The sequence below is a fragment of the Takifugu rubripes genome, chromosome 17, assembly GCF_901000725.2.
Source record: "Takifugu rubripes chromosome 17, fTakRub1.2, whole genome shotgun sequence".
Lineage (NCBI taxonomy): Eukaryota > Metazoa > Chordata > Actinopteri > Tetraodontiformes > Tetraodontidae > Takifugu > Takifugu rubripes.
The window spans coordinates 6,354,179-6,368,316 of record NC_042301.1 but is presented as its reverse complement, the minus strand read 5'-3'; the positions used below and the strand labels follow the sequence as shown (position 1 = coordinate 6,368,316).

The following is a 14,138-nucleotide window of genomic DNA, read 5'->3' as shown; positions in this document are numbered from 1 at the left end:
ATTTCATGTCTCAGAGGAAGAACAAAAGTTGTCTTCAAAGAGGATATGGTCTTTATTTATATCCACACTATATTTGTGGGTGGTTAAATGCAGAAAGGGGGGTCAATAATTACACAACCACCTCAACCCAGGGCCGAAAAGGAGTCCAACAATACACTACCCCAAAGCAGCCTGGGAAATCTCCACCCACACCACCCCAACAAGCTGCAATCGATTACATGTTCACTTGCTGTTATACCTTAAAGAATGAAGACACAAGTGCCATCACTTCAACGTGTGTGTACCCAGCCCAACCAAAGGGAATGACTGGCAGTGAATCTTCACTACAGAGGTCAACTGGACCCAAACTATGCAAATCCCACGTGAATGGTGGTGGTAAAAGCCCCACCTTAAAACACGAATATATAAACAAGGCAGGGTCAAAGGTTAAACCTAGAGAAGATTCATCCGCATATATGAGGATTTTTACTATTACTCACAGTTCTTCTGGTCCAAATGTGAAAAATAAAGCAGTAATATTAACAATAACTTATCCCTAAACTAAAATCAAGCCTGTTTTAAAGGAAGAATACCTTCTTATCAAATTAATGGAAACAACAGCTGATGTTCAACCACGTTTGTGCTGTTAGAATGTGATCACACACTACAAGAAGCCTGCATCTGAGAGGAATACTAAAGCTTCAGAGCCAAAAATCAACTGTTTCTTTTTAAGACATGATGTGAAATGTTGGAGACATTTTCCACAAAGGGTCCTGCGTGTGACTGTAGGTGCGGAGAAGCTACTCCACTTTAGGCTGCAACTTATTCTTCTCAGGCTGGAGGAAGTTCTCAACGATGGCGTCCACCAGTTGATCCAACTCCTTCTTCAGCTGTGTCACGTCACTGTTGAGGGAGCCGAAGAATTAATTTTGGTTGAACTGTTAAACCAACAGAGAGATGACTCCTCTGGTTGACTCACCTGTTACCTGGAGCAGCGCACAGCTCAGTGTAGTATTTAATTTTAGGCTCGGTGCCGCTGGTGCGCAGGGTGGCCACGCCCCCGTTGGAGAAGGTGAAAGTGATCATCTGGCTGGATCTGGAGGTTGGAAGGATCTGGGAGCAAAATAAAACAAAGTGAGGGGGATATTGTTCTGCCAGGACTATTTAACCAGTAGATTCACATTTTAATATGAGTGTTGAATTGAATTGAATTGAATTGAATTGAATTGAATTGAATCAGGTTTATTGCCATTGTTCATGTAATACACAGTATTACACAAGCTAGGAATTTGTCTTGGTGTGACGCTGCGACATTCAACATAAAGAACACAACACTAGAATAAGATAAATAAAATAAAATAAGACATATATACAGTATATACATAAATGGTAAGAAATAGTGCAGGTCAATGCAGGAGTAATGTGATGTTCATGGGTCCGACTGGCTGCTGTACATGGTGCTTAAGTGATAAGTCACTTGGTGTTCAGCAGCCTGATGGCAGAGGGGAAGAAGCTGTTCATGTAGCGGGAGGTTTTGGTCCGAATGGACCGTAGTCTCTAAAAGAACAAAGATACTGTGAACTGGTTGGTTGTGCACGTGTGTCCATGTTCTCACTTACAGCTTTGTTGCCGGGCTGATTGTTGTCATAACCAGTCGTCAGGTCCCGCACGGCCGAGACCGAGAAGCGTCCACATTCTGTAGGATAAGAGTCCTTCTTGTTGCTATAGTTACGGAGGCGTCCAAACAAGCTGTGGATGACTTCCTGATCGTGGCAGATGAAATAGGAATTCTTACTGATGTGGTAACCATACCTGATGGGTAAGAAGGATAAGATTTATGTCTGTGTTATAGTTTGTAATATGGCAAATTCAAAAATGGTGACATTTGTGTCTCACTCTTCATAGATGGACGTGAGCTGCTGAGAAAGGCTTTTGTTCTTCGTGGCAAGATAGGAAATCATCTCTGCTGCTATGGCCGCTGCACTGACTCCGTCTTTGTCCAGGACAGAGGGACTACACATGTACCCTGTGCACGTACACACACACACACACACACGTTACTTTTTACATTTTTACCATTTACAAGATTTATCTCTGCTATATCCTGTCACAAACTAGTTTAACTGAACAGTTTCATTATTAATACTTTTATATTGAACAATATCTGAAGTTTAATCGTAACTGAAAGGTCATCACGGCGCCTAACTCTGAACTCAACGTTGGCAGATGTGTGTTGTCATACCTATGGCCTCCTCAAAGGCAAAGAGTACGGTGTTGCCCTTATCCAAAAGCTCTTTAGCTCTGTTCCCCATCCATTTAAAACCAGTTAGTGTTTCCTGTTCAACAAGGATCAGCAAGAGGTCTTGGTTTTGTATCATTTTGAATTATAATCAATAATACAATCAAGAGAGATGGTTTAGAAGCAGGTGGGAAACGAGAAGCCTCCACTGCCGGTTCTACCAAAAAGAAGAGCAACCATGGAGGTTTGCGTTTACAGATGATACCTCAAAGTGGAACCCTTCCTTGAGGGCGATGGCGCGCAGAATCTTGGACGACACGGTGCTCGACAGCATGTAGACCCTTTTCACCGCAGAGGCATCAGCAGGAGCAGCATCAGAGTTGTGCTGTTTCCAGCAGTGAAACATCCACCAACCCAGCAGAGCTCCCAGCTCATTACCGGTGAACACTCGCCAGCTACCACTGGTATGGAAATACAGACATTTATGGACCATACGGACATAAAATCAGCTTAGTTTAGAAATTAAACTGAAATTTGCATTGCTTTTTATTTAAGGTATATAAGTTACAGACCTGTCCTGCTTCTCAGCAGCAGCAAGTCGATCAGCATCTGGATCATTCGCCAACACAACCGTGGCCCCCTCCCTGTCTGCCAGGGCAAAGGACAACGTCTGCCATACACACACGTGCACACAAACACTGTCAAACCAAAGAAAGCATGTCAGCGCTCTGACAGCATGCACAGTGTATAACCTACGAGGACTCCCTCTCCCTCCTCAGGATTTGGATATTTGACTGTGGGAAATTCAGGATCAGGATCCTTTTGTTCCTCTACAGCATATGGAGGACGAAGGTCAAACGCCTTGAAGGCAGACTGGACAAACGCGTGGCCGACACCATGGACAGACGTATGCACGATTTTCACCTCTGAAGCCTTGTTTATGTCTCTGAGAAGAGAAATGCCATTAAAGTTTGGGTTAAATGCAGGCGGTTATGTTGTGGTCTGTGCCTCACCTGTGATGGCAGTGATTCTGGATGGCTTTAAGGTACTGGGTGTTGATATCCTGGTAAGGATCTTTGAGCAAGGAGCTCTTCAGGGCCTCCTCTGTGTTCCAGGACTCAGGCCAGGGCTCGAGATTTTCCTCGATGGCTTTGGAGATCCCTTCGTCATGAGGACCAACAATTTGGGCACCGTTCTCCCAGTACACCTGAGGCACAGGCACAGTAGCAGAGGACTGATATCAGTCTGACATTCCGTCATGGCACCATCTGTCTGTGTTGAACATATAAAATGTCTTCATGTATGGGTACAGACAGAGAGACAAATCACCTTATAACCATTGTCCTGTTTGGGGTTATGGGAGGCAGTCACCATGATACCAGCACAGAGACCCAAGTGAGAAACGGTGAATGGCTGCAGAGAAAAAGGAACCGCATCACCAAGTGAAGCCGTTATCACTCCGTGTGTTTGTATCAAATACACGTAACGTACAGCTGAGGATCGGCCCAGCTGTTATGTTGTTGATGGAATTGACCTCACTTGATGATAATGTGGCGCACAAAACTCCTACAAACTCAATATGCCGCTTTAGTCAATGTCAATAATAGTTTTTCCACATCATACATTATGTCTAAGTTAGCCATTTCAGCATTATGGAATCAGCAGTAAATGAAGGCTGAGTGTGCCTTTCCACTGGAATTTGCCCCATAGCTTCAGTCCCAACGAAATAATATATTTATCAAACGGACGTAAAATGAGACAAACTTCTAAGCATCATGCAATGACTAAAACCCTCCAAACAAATAAGGAAATTATGGATCTTTACCACAAAGGGTGTAGGGGTGATATCAGAGAACAGGTGGACAGGAATACCCTTGCTGAGGAACACAGCGGCCGCCAGGCTGGCAAAGCGCTTGCTGCTGCCACCGCTGGGGGGATGAGCCCGGGCGTCGTGGCCAATCACCACCCCTCGGTCCTTAAGGCTCTCAAAGCTGTCCTCCAAGTAGCGACACAAGCCCTGACAGGGGAAACAAGTAGGAGAAAATGAACCCACAGTAGGGAACGTGTACGAGAGTTCACTACAACGGTTCACATCGTGGCATGAACAAATGTGTGTCATGTGTCATGTGTGTCATGTGTGTGCGTCTTCACAACTCGGACAGCAGACGACAAGACTGAATTGTGCACGCCTGGCTCTCTGCACGACTCCAGCAGCAACTTATCCGTTAACTGACCTGCGTCGTTTGGATGATAGTGAGGTCGTTCATGCAGGATACGCCTGCTCCCATGGGGGCTCTGAGACCCGCCGTACCAAACTCCATCCTGGAGGCGAAGCATTTCCTTAGAGCCTCAACTGCTCCTTCTTTGACCAGCTCCTGCACCATTGATGCCGTCTTTGGATTCTGTAAATCGTATCAGAGTTTTTGAGCTCTTTTTATATCAGATGCTGAATGATTGTACAGCATTGATGTTTGTGGTGGCTTAACTTGGTGGTGTAAAGAATTCCCATTAAACCAACTGCAGTATCAAAATTAAATGGCATTTTTAAGGACTGACTAATGGGTTTAAGGGCTGACCAAACTGCTGACACAGCAAGCAACTTTGACTTGAGCGAGTTGTTAAGGAAGGTCCTTAACAACTCGCTCAAGTCAAAGTTGCTTTATTTCAGCCAGAACCACATAGGCTTCTTTTCCGAATGTACAAGTATCTAATACAATAGTAGGAAACCTAATGAAGAACATGGCCAGTTCCACCAATGTGATCTGATTGGTGTCGTCCGATGCCTCATTTGTCGTCACGAGAGAGACGAAACGCAGCGTATTAATTATTACACATGCATGAACACTTTTACACCAAGTATAACCATTTTCAATTTTCAAATGATCAGTTTGATCCATCTCCACATTTGCAGCTGTTCTGAAGGTGAATCCATTTAATGTGAAACGAATTGTATAAAGAGTGAATCACCTGTAGAGTTTTCTTACTTTTGGGGATAAAAATGATTTTTTTCCCCTCCACATCCTTTTGATCGACAGTCTGTGATCGAATTTAAACAATTACTTGGCACTATAAATAACTAAAAAATACTTAATTAACATCTAATTCTTATTTTAATGAAAACTCTATGATAAAAAAAAGCATTGCCAACAACGGAGTGTTAGGAACAGAAAAATGTCTCTTATGCCAAATATCTGTAATGTCTTTCACTTACGTTGTGACAATGTCATAATAATTAATTTAAATCGGTGCCAAGTCAACATTTTATAACTTGGAGATGACCTTGAAATGCTGTTTAATAGAAGAATACGGTACTGAATGAATGAAAGCAGTGTTAGCACGCTAGCTAACTAGCGTCAGCTACCTTGTCATAGAGCAGCCACTGTCTGACAGCCTGGTCGAGTCTGGCGTCCCCCGTCGACAAAGTGGTTTCCATTTCTCTTCTTGATCAGCTTCCGAATATTGTCAAGAACAGACAAAATGACAGGATGAAATGTAAAAATATTATGGCTGTCACCGCTTTCACTCTCCAGCGGGGGAGGGGGCGGAGCGACGTCACAAGTTTCTCATTTGATGCCTTCAGGGTTAACCTTAAAGTGGGAATTTCTAAATTTAAGAACATTCATAAAACCACGTAAATATACCGTCCAACCAAAACGTCACACTAATACTGCACCCATTGACGATTTAAACTAGATATTTTAAATTCTAAAGTAACGTGAACATAACGTCGCGTTTTTAGAGCTTATGTACTTATTCATGTTGCAATAAACTAGAAAAGCAGAACTGGGTGAGTTCAGACAAACATCACACAGCTCATCCCCCTACACATTGGGACTTACAGCCAAAACTGGTATCCCAATTCTTGGAAAAGCTTCAGCGAGTTTGTCCGCCACCGTATGTTGCTCGTCTTGTAGTCCAGGGTGTGCCTTGGTGAAATGATGAATGATAGACTGTTTCTGATCAGATACTTGAGGCACTCCAGACCTGAGCCATCAACCTTTAATGGATGTTTTTAATGACCACAGGTTCACCAGTAGTATCCTATCTGCCGTATATAGGCAGTAGTGAGGGTTACACAACGTAGTAAGTTGTTTATGATCAAAGCCTCTCAGATTGTACGTTTGAAGGTCAAAGGTCAAAGTCCCTCCGAACTCCAGAACATCACCAAATTTAATTGGCTCTTCCGTGGCCCATTTTTGACATTTACTGACTTTTTCTTACTAAAATCTCTTTATAACCGTTTGAGTTATTTTGCAAAAAGTATTGCAAAACATTGTTGTTACATAACCTTGGTGGAGGTATAAAAAAAACCTTCCCATTAGGTCAAAGCATCTATTTCAGTAATATGAATGTTAAATGTTGTCTTCTTAACTAGGGAAAAAGTCCAAGCGACACACCCTTACAGTTTCACCCAGCCGTGGATGGAGCAGCATTCCCAGCACAGCCCAAATCCTACTGACATCAGTAAGGGTAAATATATTATGGGAATGTCAGGGAATAAGCCAGGAAATGATGAATGATTTCCCAAACATCAATTTTATTTGAACATGAAACTCTGAAGCCAGATTGAAATAAGCTTAATGAATCAACATCATTAATTAAAGAATCATTGCATAACAAATCAAAATGAGTTAATAACCTAAAGGAAACATTTTTTTCCTTTAATAAAAACACAACTGTTTATCTTCCCGACCTACAGAGGTCAGTCAGAGGGAAATGAGGGTATATTTTAAATCCAGTAGCTCTTGAGGATGTCTCGTATCCTGAATGGTTCTAATTGAAAAAATAAGATATATTTGCCATGGTTGAACATTAATTAGAGCCAATATGAGACATGCTCGTGACCATCGTAGGGCCGTCCGAAGGAAACAGCTGACGTTATTACATTATGATGAACTTCTTCTGAGCTCCTTCATTTGAAATCAGCACAAACAGGATTGAAGCTGTTCTTCCAACAGAAGAACTCTGATGAACTTCCTCCAGTAAAAAACAACACCATTGGCCCGGTGGAGGCCAGGATGCTATCTGGTGCGTCGCCTTTGTTTGATAATAAAGAGGTTTTCATCCGTTGGATACATCTGCATGTCTGCGATTTTCCCGGCCACCCTTGATCCTCGGCCTCGCTTCTTCTTTCTTTTGCCTGGATGAGGCGGTGCCGCTGCCACCACCGCCGTTGCCGTCTCTCCCAGCCAAGAGGGCCGGTTTGGTATACTTTGTTCTTCTGGAACCCGCTTTGATTTTTTAAACCTCTTTTTATTTTGTCCTTTGTTTCCACCTCTGGGAAAATCGTCGGCTTCATCGAAAATGATCTTACCGCCCATCTCCCTGGAGGTGGGCACTGGCCTCTTTGGTTGCCATGGTTTCACACCACTGGTGCCTTCTTGGGCTTTGTATGTCTTCGTCTTATAAGATGGACCCTTTAGTTTACATTTGTCATTGAAAAAGATGTGTTTTGGCGTGTTGTTGGACTGACTGTTGTTTTTGTGATGGTTGAGTTTCTGTTTCTTTTTTGATGGTTCCTGAGTTGACAGACTCTGAGGAGAGGCAGGGAAATGGCCGTTCATCCTCAGATCTGAGAGAAAGAAACAAAACAGCAGTGAGATTTGTTAATGGGGTTTATGCTTGTCAACTTGCTGCATTTCCCAAGAATTTAATGCTACCTGGATGGATCTTTGCTTATTTAATCAATATTCATAAAACAGTCATTGAGCTCCAAGAATAACAGGAAATGAGCCCAGTGAGAGAGACGTTAATGCTTAAAGGCTTTTCTGGGAAGAACGTTTGCTGCATACACTTGGTCCCACCCCTGTCCTGTCCTGTTGCTTCCTATCCCTGCACTGTCATCCCCAGCATGTCCCCGCTGCCCTGTCCCTGGCTGCTTCACGCTTACACTAGCAGACCATGCCTTGTCCAAGCGCAGATTCCTCTGACACTGAGGTCATTGTGTCCATAGACGATTCACAATGCAACGGTGTCATTAAAGCAGGTTATTGTCCAGATTTATTGATTGTATTGGGTGGCCATTTCATTCACTTCGCATGCACGTCGCATGCTTGAGCACATGCGTGAACAACTGTGCTGTGCCCAAGAACGCCTCCTCCAACTCACACTAACCAAAAAATCCACACTTCAGGGGAAATGTGGGCTTGGGCAGTTTGCTCGTGTGAGTGCGCCTTCACACACACCATTTAGAAGAACCTGGCCTTACTGGCAAGGTAAGACCTCCAAAGGGTGAAGTTGGGAAGCAGAATTCTCATTAAAAGGAATCAAGATAATGTTTGGGCTTTGTTGCCAACGACTTCCAGCACGGATCAGGACAGATATCATATATTTGGCTGCCTGCGTTGAGCTCACCTCTAACTTTCAACTTTATCCTGTGTCGTCTTCGTTTCATGTCTTCAACCGTGTCATACTGATTGATGAACGGAGTATTGGGATACATCCCATTGTACATTTTCTGCTTTGTGCACATCTGAGGTAAAAACACACAGAATTCACAAAATGTCAAAAGCCACACTGACGAGTGTGGATCTGGAAGAAATCGAACATTCCTGTGTTGCCATTCAGGAACTGCTGAGACTTACTAAAATGAATGCTAACATTGCGCTAAACTGTCTGGCGTAAAAGAAGAAACAGTTTCTTTTGAACAGCAAAGATAATTCTAAACTTCACTGACAATTCATTGAGGCATCAGCATTTTCATCTTGACCATTAAAAAGTTGTTCTGATTTACTCAGGTGTAGTTGTAAATTTTAACATGGGGGGGGGTTAAATGGTCTGTAGGTGCGCTGAGGTTCTCACGTAGCCATGGTGTCCTTTCCTGGCACAGTTGTAGCAGTAGACAGATGTTTGTAGTTTTTCTTTTTCCTGCTGTTTAACAGGAACACCTGCTTTAATCTGCACACAAACAGAACAATGGAGCCTGTTACAAAAACACTTTAGACTCTTTTCTTTGTCTCCCTCTTCTCTACCATCATTCCCGTGCTTCCCTCCACATGAGCAGGATTGTGCAGCAAATGTGGCCGCTGATAAATAAATGATTAGCAAGGATATAGTTAACCTGCTGTAATGACTCTCTATGATAAGTAATTCAGTGTGTGTGTGTGTTTGTGTGTGTGTGTGTGTGTTGGACACAGGCTTTCGTCCCCATTGGGCCAGTGTTCTGAAAGCCTTCCATGCTCCAGCGCCCACAGCAAATATACACCGATAAAGAGAGCACAGACACAGGCGCGGTGCATTTACTGCTAATGTTACACACTCACACACCTTCACACTCCTCTCAGGTGCCCCCTCCTTCCTTCCTCAACCCTGATTCGGAGATTACAAATGATTTGTGCCCCCATCGTTTCTTAAACATAGCTCAGCTCCCCCTCCGTCCCTCCTGCTTTGCTCCCTCTGAGGTGCACACCCCTCCGTCCTTACATCCACCCCGTGCACTTGTTTTTTTCCCCTCTCTCTTTTACGCTTGAGTAATTTTGCGGCAGAAAGGATGAATGCTATTAGAGCATCGTGTCATTATCGGGTCAGGCCGGCCGGGCAATCTCCATCACAAAGGCCAGAAGATCACAGACCACTAACACACACACACACACACACACACACACACACACACACACACACACACACACACACACACACACACACACACACACTAAGGAGATCACAGTCCCTGTCAATCCCCCGACCGCCTCCCTGCCCGCCCCGCTCCCCATTCATCTTTCATGTAAATTGGCTGTAGGACTCCCTCTGTCTCTCTCTCTGACCTTGGGCTTGTGTTATCTCCAAATACTCTGATCCAGCACACAGACAGAATGAATGAAACACCCTCCTATTCTCTCACCACCCTGTGATAGTTGTCTGAAAGCCTGGTGTGAATATGAGTCGTCTGTCTCACAAAAAATCAATTAAAAGCAGACCTGCTTCTGTCCCACTCACACCCAACATGTTTTCTCCTGTCTACAACACAGAGGCTACAAATTTAAATTCTTTTTGAGTAATAAATTGGGGGGGGAAAAAACCTAAAGTGCACACTCAAATACAAAATAGGTATAATAGTTTATAACTACAACAGAAACAACCGGTAAATGAGAAAGCAGTCCGTTAACCTTGAACCTGAATGACACAGACAGATTTCTGCTGGCAAGATCAATTATTTCCAGGTATGAAGGCAAAAATGCGTCAAACTGCTTTTCACAGACAGACTCAGAAGCATAAATAAATCACTACTTAATAAATGCGGTTAGTTAAATCAGTTATGGAGTTACTCCTGTGCCACAAACAAGAAGTGAAGGAATGTCTCAGGTCAGAAGAGAGACAATTTGACACTATCTGCAATCGTTATCATCTGTCTACCATCAGGACACTTGTAATGAGATTAAATGGACTATGAGTGACAGAAATGGCCAGAAACATCTTATCAAGACACCAGGTAAAGGAGGGGAAAATGGGCAAGACAACACCTGAATGATCACACCCTGAACTGAAGAAGCCTCCTGGAGAGAAGGCAAAAGGTCTTCAAGAAAAACCCTAACCATTCCAGTTGACGCAGAGATCTTACTTGGATATCACACCTGGATGTTAAAGCTGCAGTCTGCTCAAATGTGGTTCCGCGGTGGTCTTGCTGATAACCTGCTTGAGTAGAGGCAAGGCCCCCCCGGCTGTGAGTCCTCAAGAGGAGCGAGAGCTGGAGCTCCTGGCTTTGCAACCAGAAGACCCTTCCAGCAGCAGTCTCTCTGCACTGAGACAAGCAGCTCTCTTTTCCCACACTTGTGCCCACACATGGGGCGTCCCAAAGCCCCGCTGTCCTCTGGTGGCAAAGCCACGATAATCCCTGGCTAACACAGCAGACCCCGTTACAGATACACACATATAATCCAAGATGCAAACAGACTTGTGTGCATTTGTGGGGGGTGGTTAGATATGAACAGTAACAGGGGTGGTGAAAGCTTGAGGGCAGAGCCACCAGCACCATCTTGCATATGTTATTGCGGTGACTGGGAGAAGTCTGCATATGTTTTTGGACACTCAGGGAAGCGTCTCTGGATGCTTTATCGTCAAAAAACAGCCTGGCAACAAAATATCAGACCAGTGGGTTCATCTGGATGCAAACAGACTGGTGTGAACACGTAAAGCTGACTGGGAGGGTTAATTAGACAGTTGTGAAATGGCTTAAGGGTGAACATCTTTTCAAGGAGAATACAAGAAATTAATTACAGGGTTGCTAATCCACTTATCCTCCTCTGGGAAGATTCAATGCAATTCTGTGAATGCAAAAACTTGAGACTTTAATTATAGCGTTAACTCTCATTCATGAACACAGGGAAGAAAATCAATCTATCTTTGGATAAGAAGTAGGAGCACATTTTAGCAGATGATGGCGGAGCAAGAGGGTGGGTGTGTGGGTGTGTGTGGGTGTGTGTGCTCCCGCTCCAAATAACCAGATGTGATTCCAGCCCCCTTTGTGTCTGCCATTTCACAAAGACTCGGACCGACGCTCCCCGAGAGATCGCACTCAGCACACAGCGTAATTCCCAGAGGCTTTTCTATCTCCTCGGGTCACTCAGTCAATCTGTCTGGACACAATCAGTCAGTCTCCTGGTCTTCTCTCGCCCCTGGAACCTACTGACAATGTGATGCAGAGTAAAAGCTCTGCAGGGCTGAACCTTTAGGGGGGGGGCTCGCAGACTTCTGGTGGAATCCGCTCTCACCACCGAAAGCGGTAGCGAGGGCCTGAGCTGGTCTAAATCCATCTTATTAGATATTGACTCCCAGAATAAGAGCGGATTTCTGTCTCTCAAGTCAAGCATAAAGAAACGTTGTTCACCTCAAGCCCGACAAATAACCTGCAGCAACCACGACATGACGATTTACTCAAGAAATGTATCACTTAATGCAATCTGGTCAAAATTTGCTACATATTTAACAATTGACTCGCACATGAACTGATCGACGATGTTTCAGGAATAAATCAATACATTTCTGCTTTGTTCTGACATGATGCAGCCATTTCTAACCATTAGATTTGCTTCACCTCTTTCCACATTACTGCTGATTATATGTTCATACACAACAATAAAACACACACACAAAGACTTGCAAAGGAACGCAGATAACGCTGTCTCTGTATTTGAGTGTGTGCATGTTTGTGCACATTCCTATGGTCTGCATGTGCATTTAAATGCAGCAGTTTGGCTCAGACAACTGCAATTAAGGATCAAATCCCAATGAAACGTGTCTGTCTTGCTGGGAACCAATTTCATGGCTTAAACTTCTGTCCTGATGGTTCAGACACATTCTTGCTACATTAATATGATCACATTAACAGATATTTATATTATCACTAAGGCAAATGGTTGAGAAGGTTGTTATTTTGGGTCTGTTAAAGAGGCCAGACACAAAAATTACAATTTAAAAAGAAAATGAAAGGTGCTAATAACCTTTAAATGGGTGTGAGGCTGTTCAGATGTAACGACCCATCATGAAATGTTACCCTCTGCTGACTCAAACACACAAAATGTATTTTAGGGAAAACCTGCCGTCTGCGTCAACTCTGTCCAGTCCTCAGTGTCTCACTCTGCTGTGGGGGAATAAAGAAGAGCCGAGACTAAAGAATCGGCTCCGTATAATGATGATACAGCAAAAACAGTACAGTGAATATGCCGTTAAAGGACTGCACAAAGTAACAGACTTTCTTTCAAATGGAAGGGAGGGGGGAAAAAAGAGATGATGCAGTCTGAAGGAAAGATGGGTGAGGAAGAAAGGTCAAATCAGTGTGGGTCTCTGCTAATGTTTGGCCTTTTTTTTTTTTTTTTTTTTTTTTAAACAGAAACTATTTTCTGTTATGCAGTAGACACCATCAACTACAAACAACACCCGTGGTGTGGTTATTACCAAAAGCAAACAAATGTCGAGGAGGGCATAATGTAAAAACCAAAGGTCACACAATAATTTAAATGGTCACTTCAACATACAACTTCCACTTTAAACAAAGACGTCCGTTTGTTGCGGTCGGGTCATTTTTCAGGCGACATCACGAACATTTTGATTCTTTGTTTCAATGATCATGAAGTTCTACGCTTTCAACGCTTGAGGGCGCTCTGACACAGAGCTGAGGTGAGAAGCTGCTCCAGGTCAATAAACACGCACTGTGTCCGCGATCGTTGCGGAGCTCAACGTTTTAAAACCAGATTAAAATACATCATTTTTCTCCTTTTTCTAAATCTTTCAGGCCTCATTTTGAGCAGCTTGAGTCTAAACGTTGGTATTTTTAAGTCAACTTTGGATTACAGAGGAATTTTACTTCATAAAATATAGTTAAAAATACAAATCTAATGCTTTTGTTGACTCGGGAGATAATTTTTATTTATTATTGTTGAATTATTAAAATTTGTGAAAACACTGATGCAGTATGCCAAACTTTGATTTTTCAGACATATGAATAAAACTCAAACGATGTACTTTTTTAAGAAGTCATCACTTATCCCTCTTCAAAATCAAGAGTATGATCAGATAGATGTCCGAAAAATATGTGGAAAAGGCCAAAAGAAAGAAAGAGACAGAAGTATAAAAAGGTAGAATATAAAGACAAAGATGCCAGATGGAGCTTAAAGTCAATTACACACATGTGAAGAGGTACAAATCAATAAACACCAACATGCAGGTGTCAACATGGAGTTATCTCCAACCATCAGTGCTCCCACACCAATATAGCTGTAGCAGTCAGCTCCTGAGGGCTCGTCCCTCGTCCTCTCTGTAAATCTCACTCAGGTTTGTCCTCCAGCCTCTTACGCTAACACATCCTCAGTGTTTCCCTGACCTTAATCTGATTCTAGCCATTAAAACCAAGTCTGAACCTTTGAATTTGTGAGGAGCAGCAAAAACATCCTCACCTCCCAAAATCCTCAGCTCCGTCTCAAATATG

General features: G+C 43.2%; 2 protein-coding genes across 3 annotated transcripts in view; both read right to left on the bottom strand.

Moving 5' to 3' along the window:
* Positions 1 to 33: 33 nt before the first annotated feature.
* Positions 34 to 6,259, bottom strand: pgm2 (phosphoglucomutase 2). Its single transcript, XM_011619380.2, has 14 exons — positions 6,058 to 6,259; positions 5,580 to 5,667; positions 4,453 to 4,620; positions 4,044 to 4,235; positions 3,548 to 3,631; positions 3,232 to 3,425; positions 2,975 to 3,164; positions 2,791 to 2,888; positions 2,484 to 2,679; positions 2,222 to 2,315; positions 1,876 to 2,005; positions 1,599 to 1,791; positions 959 to 1,092; positions 34 to 882 (listed from the first exon to the last, which is right to left on the bottom strand). Exons 2-14 carry the CDS (start codon positions 5,649 to 5,651, stop codon positions 780 to 782), a joined length of 1,848 nt encoding a protein of 615 aa, XP_011617682.2. The 5' UTR covers positions 5,652 to 5,667; positions 6,058 to 6,259; the 3' UTR covers positions 34 to 779.
* Positions 6,260 to 6,735: 476 nt separating this feature from the next.
* zcchc7 (zinc finger, CCHC domain containing 7) overlaps positions 6,736 to 14,138 on the bottom strand; it is a 34,539-nt gene continuing 27,136 nt past the window's right edge. For both annotated transcript variants that reach the window (XM_011619381.2, XM_011619382.2), the window contains exons 8-10: positions 9,020 to 9,115; positions 8,573 to 8,690; positions 6,736 to 7,790 (exon numbers count right to left, since the gene is read on the bottom strand). In XM_011619381.2, coding sequence (XP_011617683.2) covers positions 7,240 to 7,790; positions 8,573 to 8,690; positions 9,020 to 9,115 — 765 coding nt within the window. In that variant the 3' untranslated portion in view covers positions 6,736 to 7,239. The remainder of the gene's footprint in view (positions 7,791 to 8,572; positions 8,691 to 9,019; positions 9,116 to 14,138) is intronic.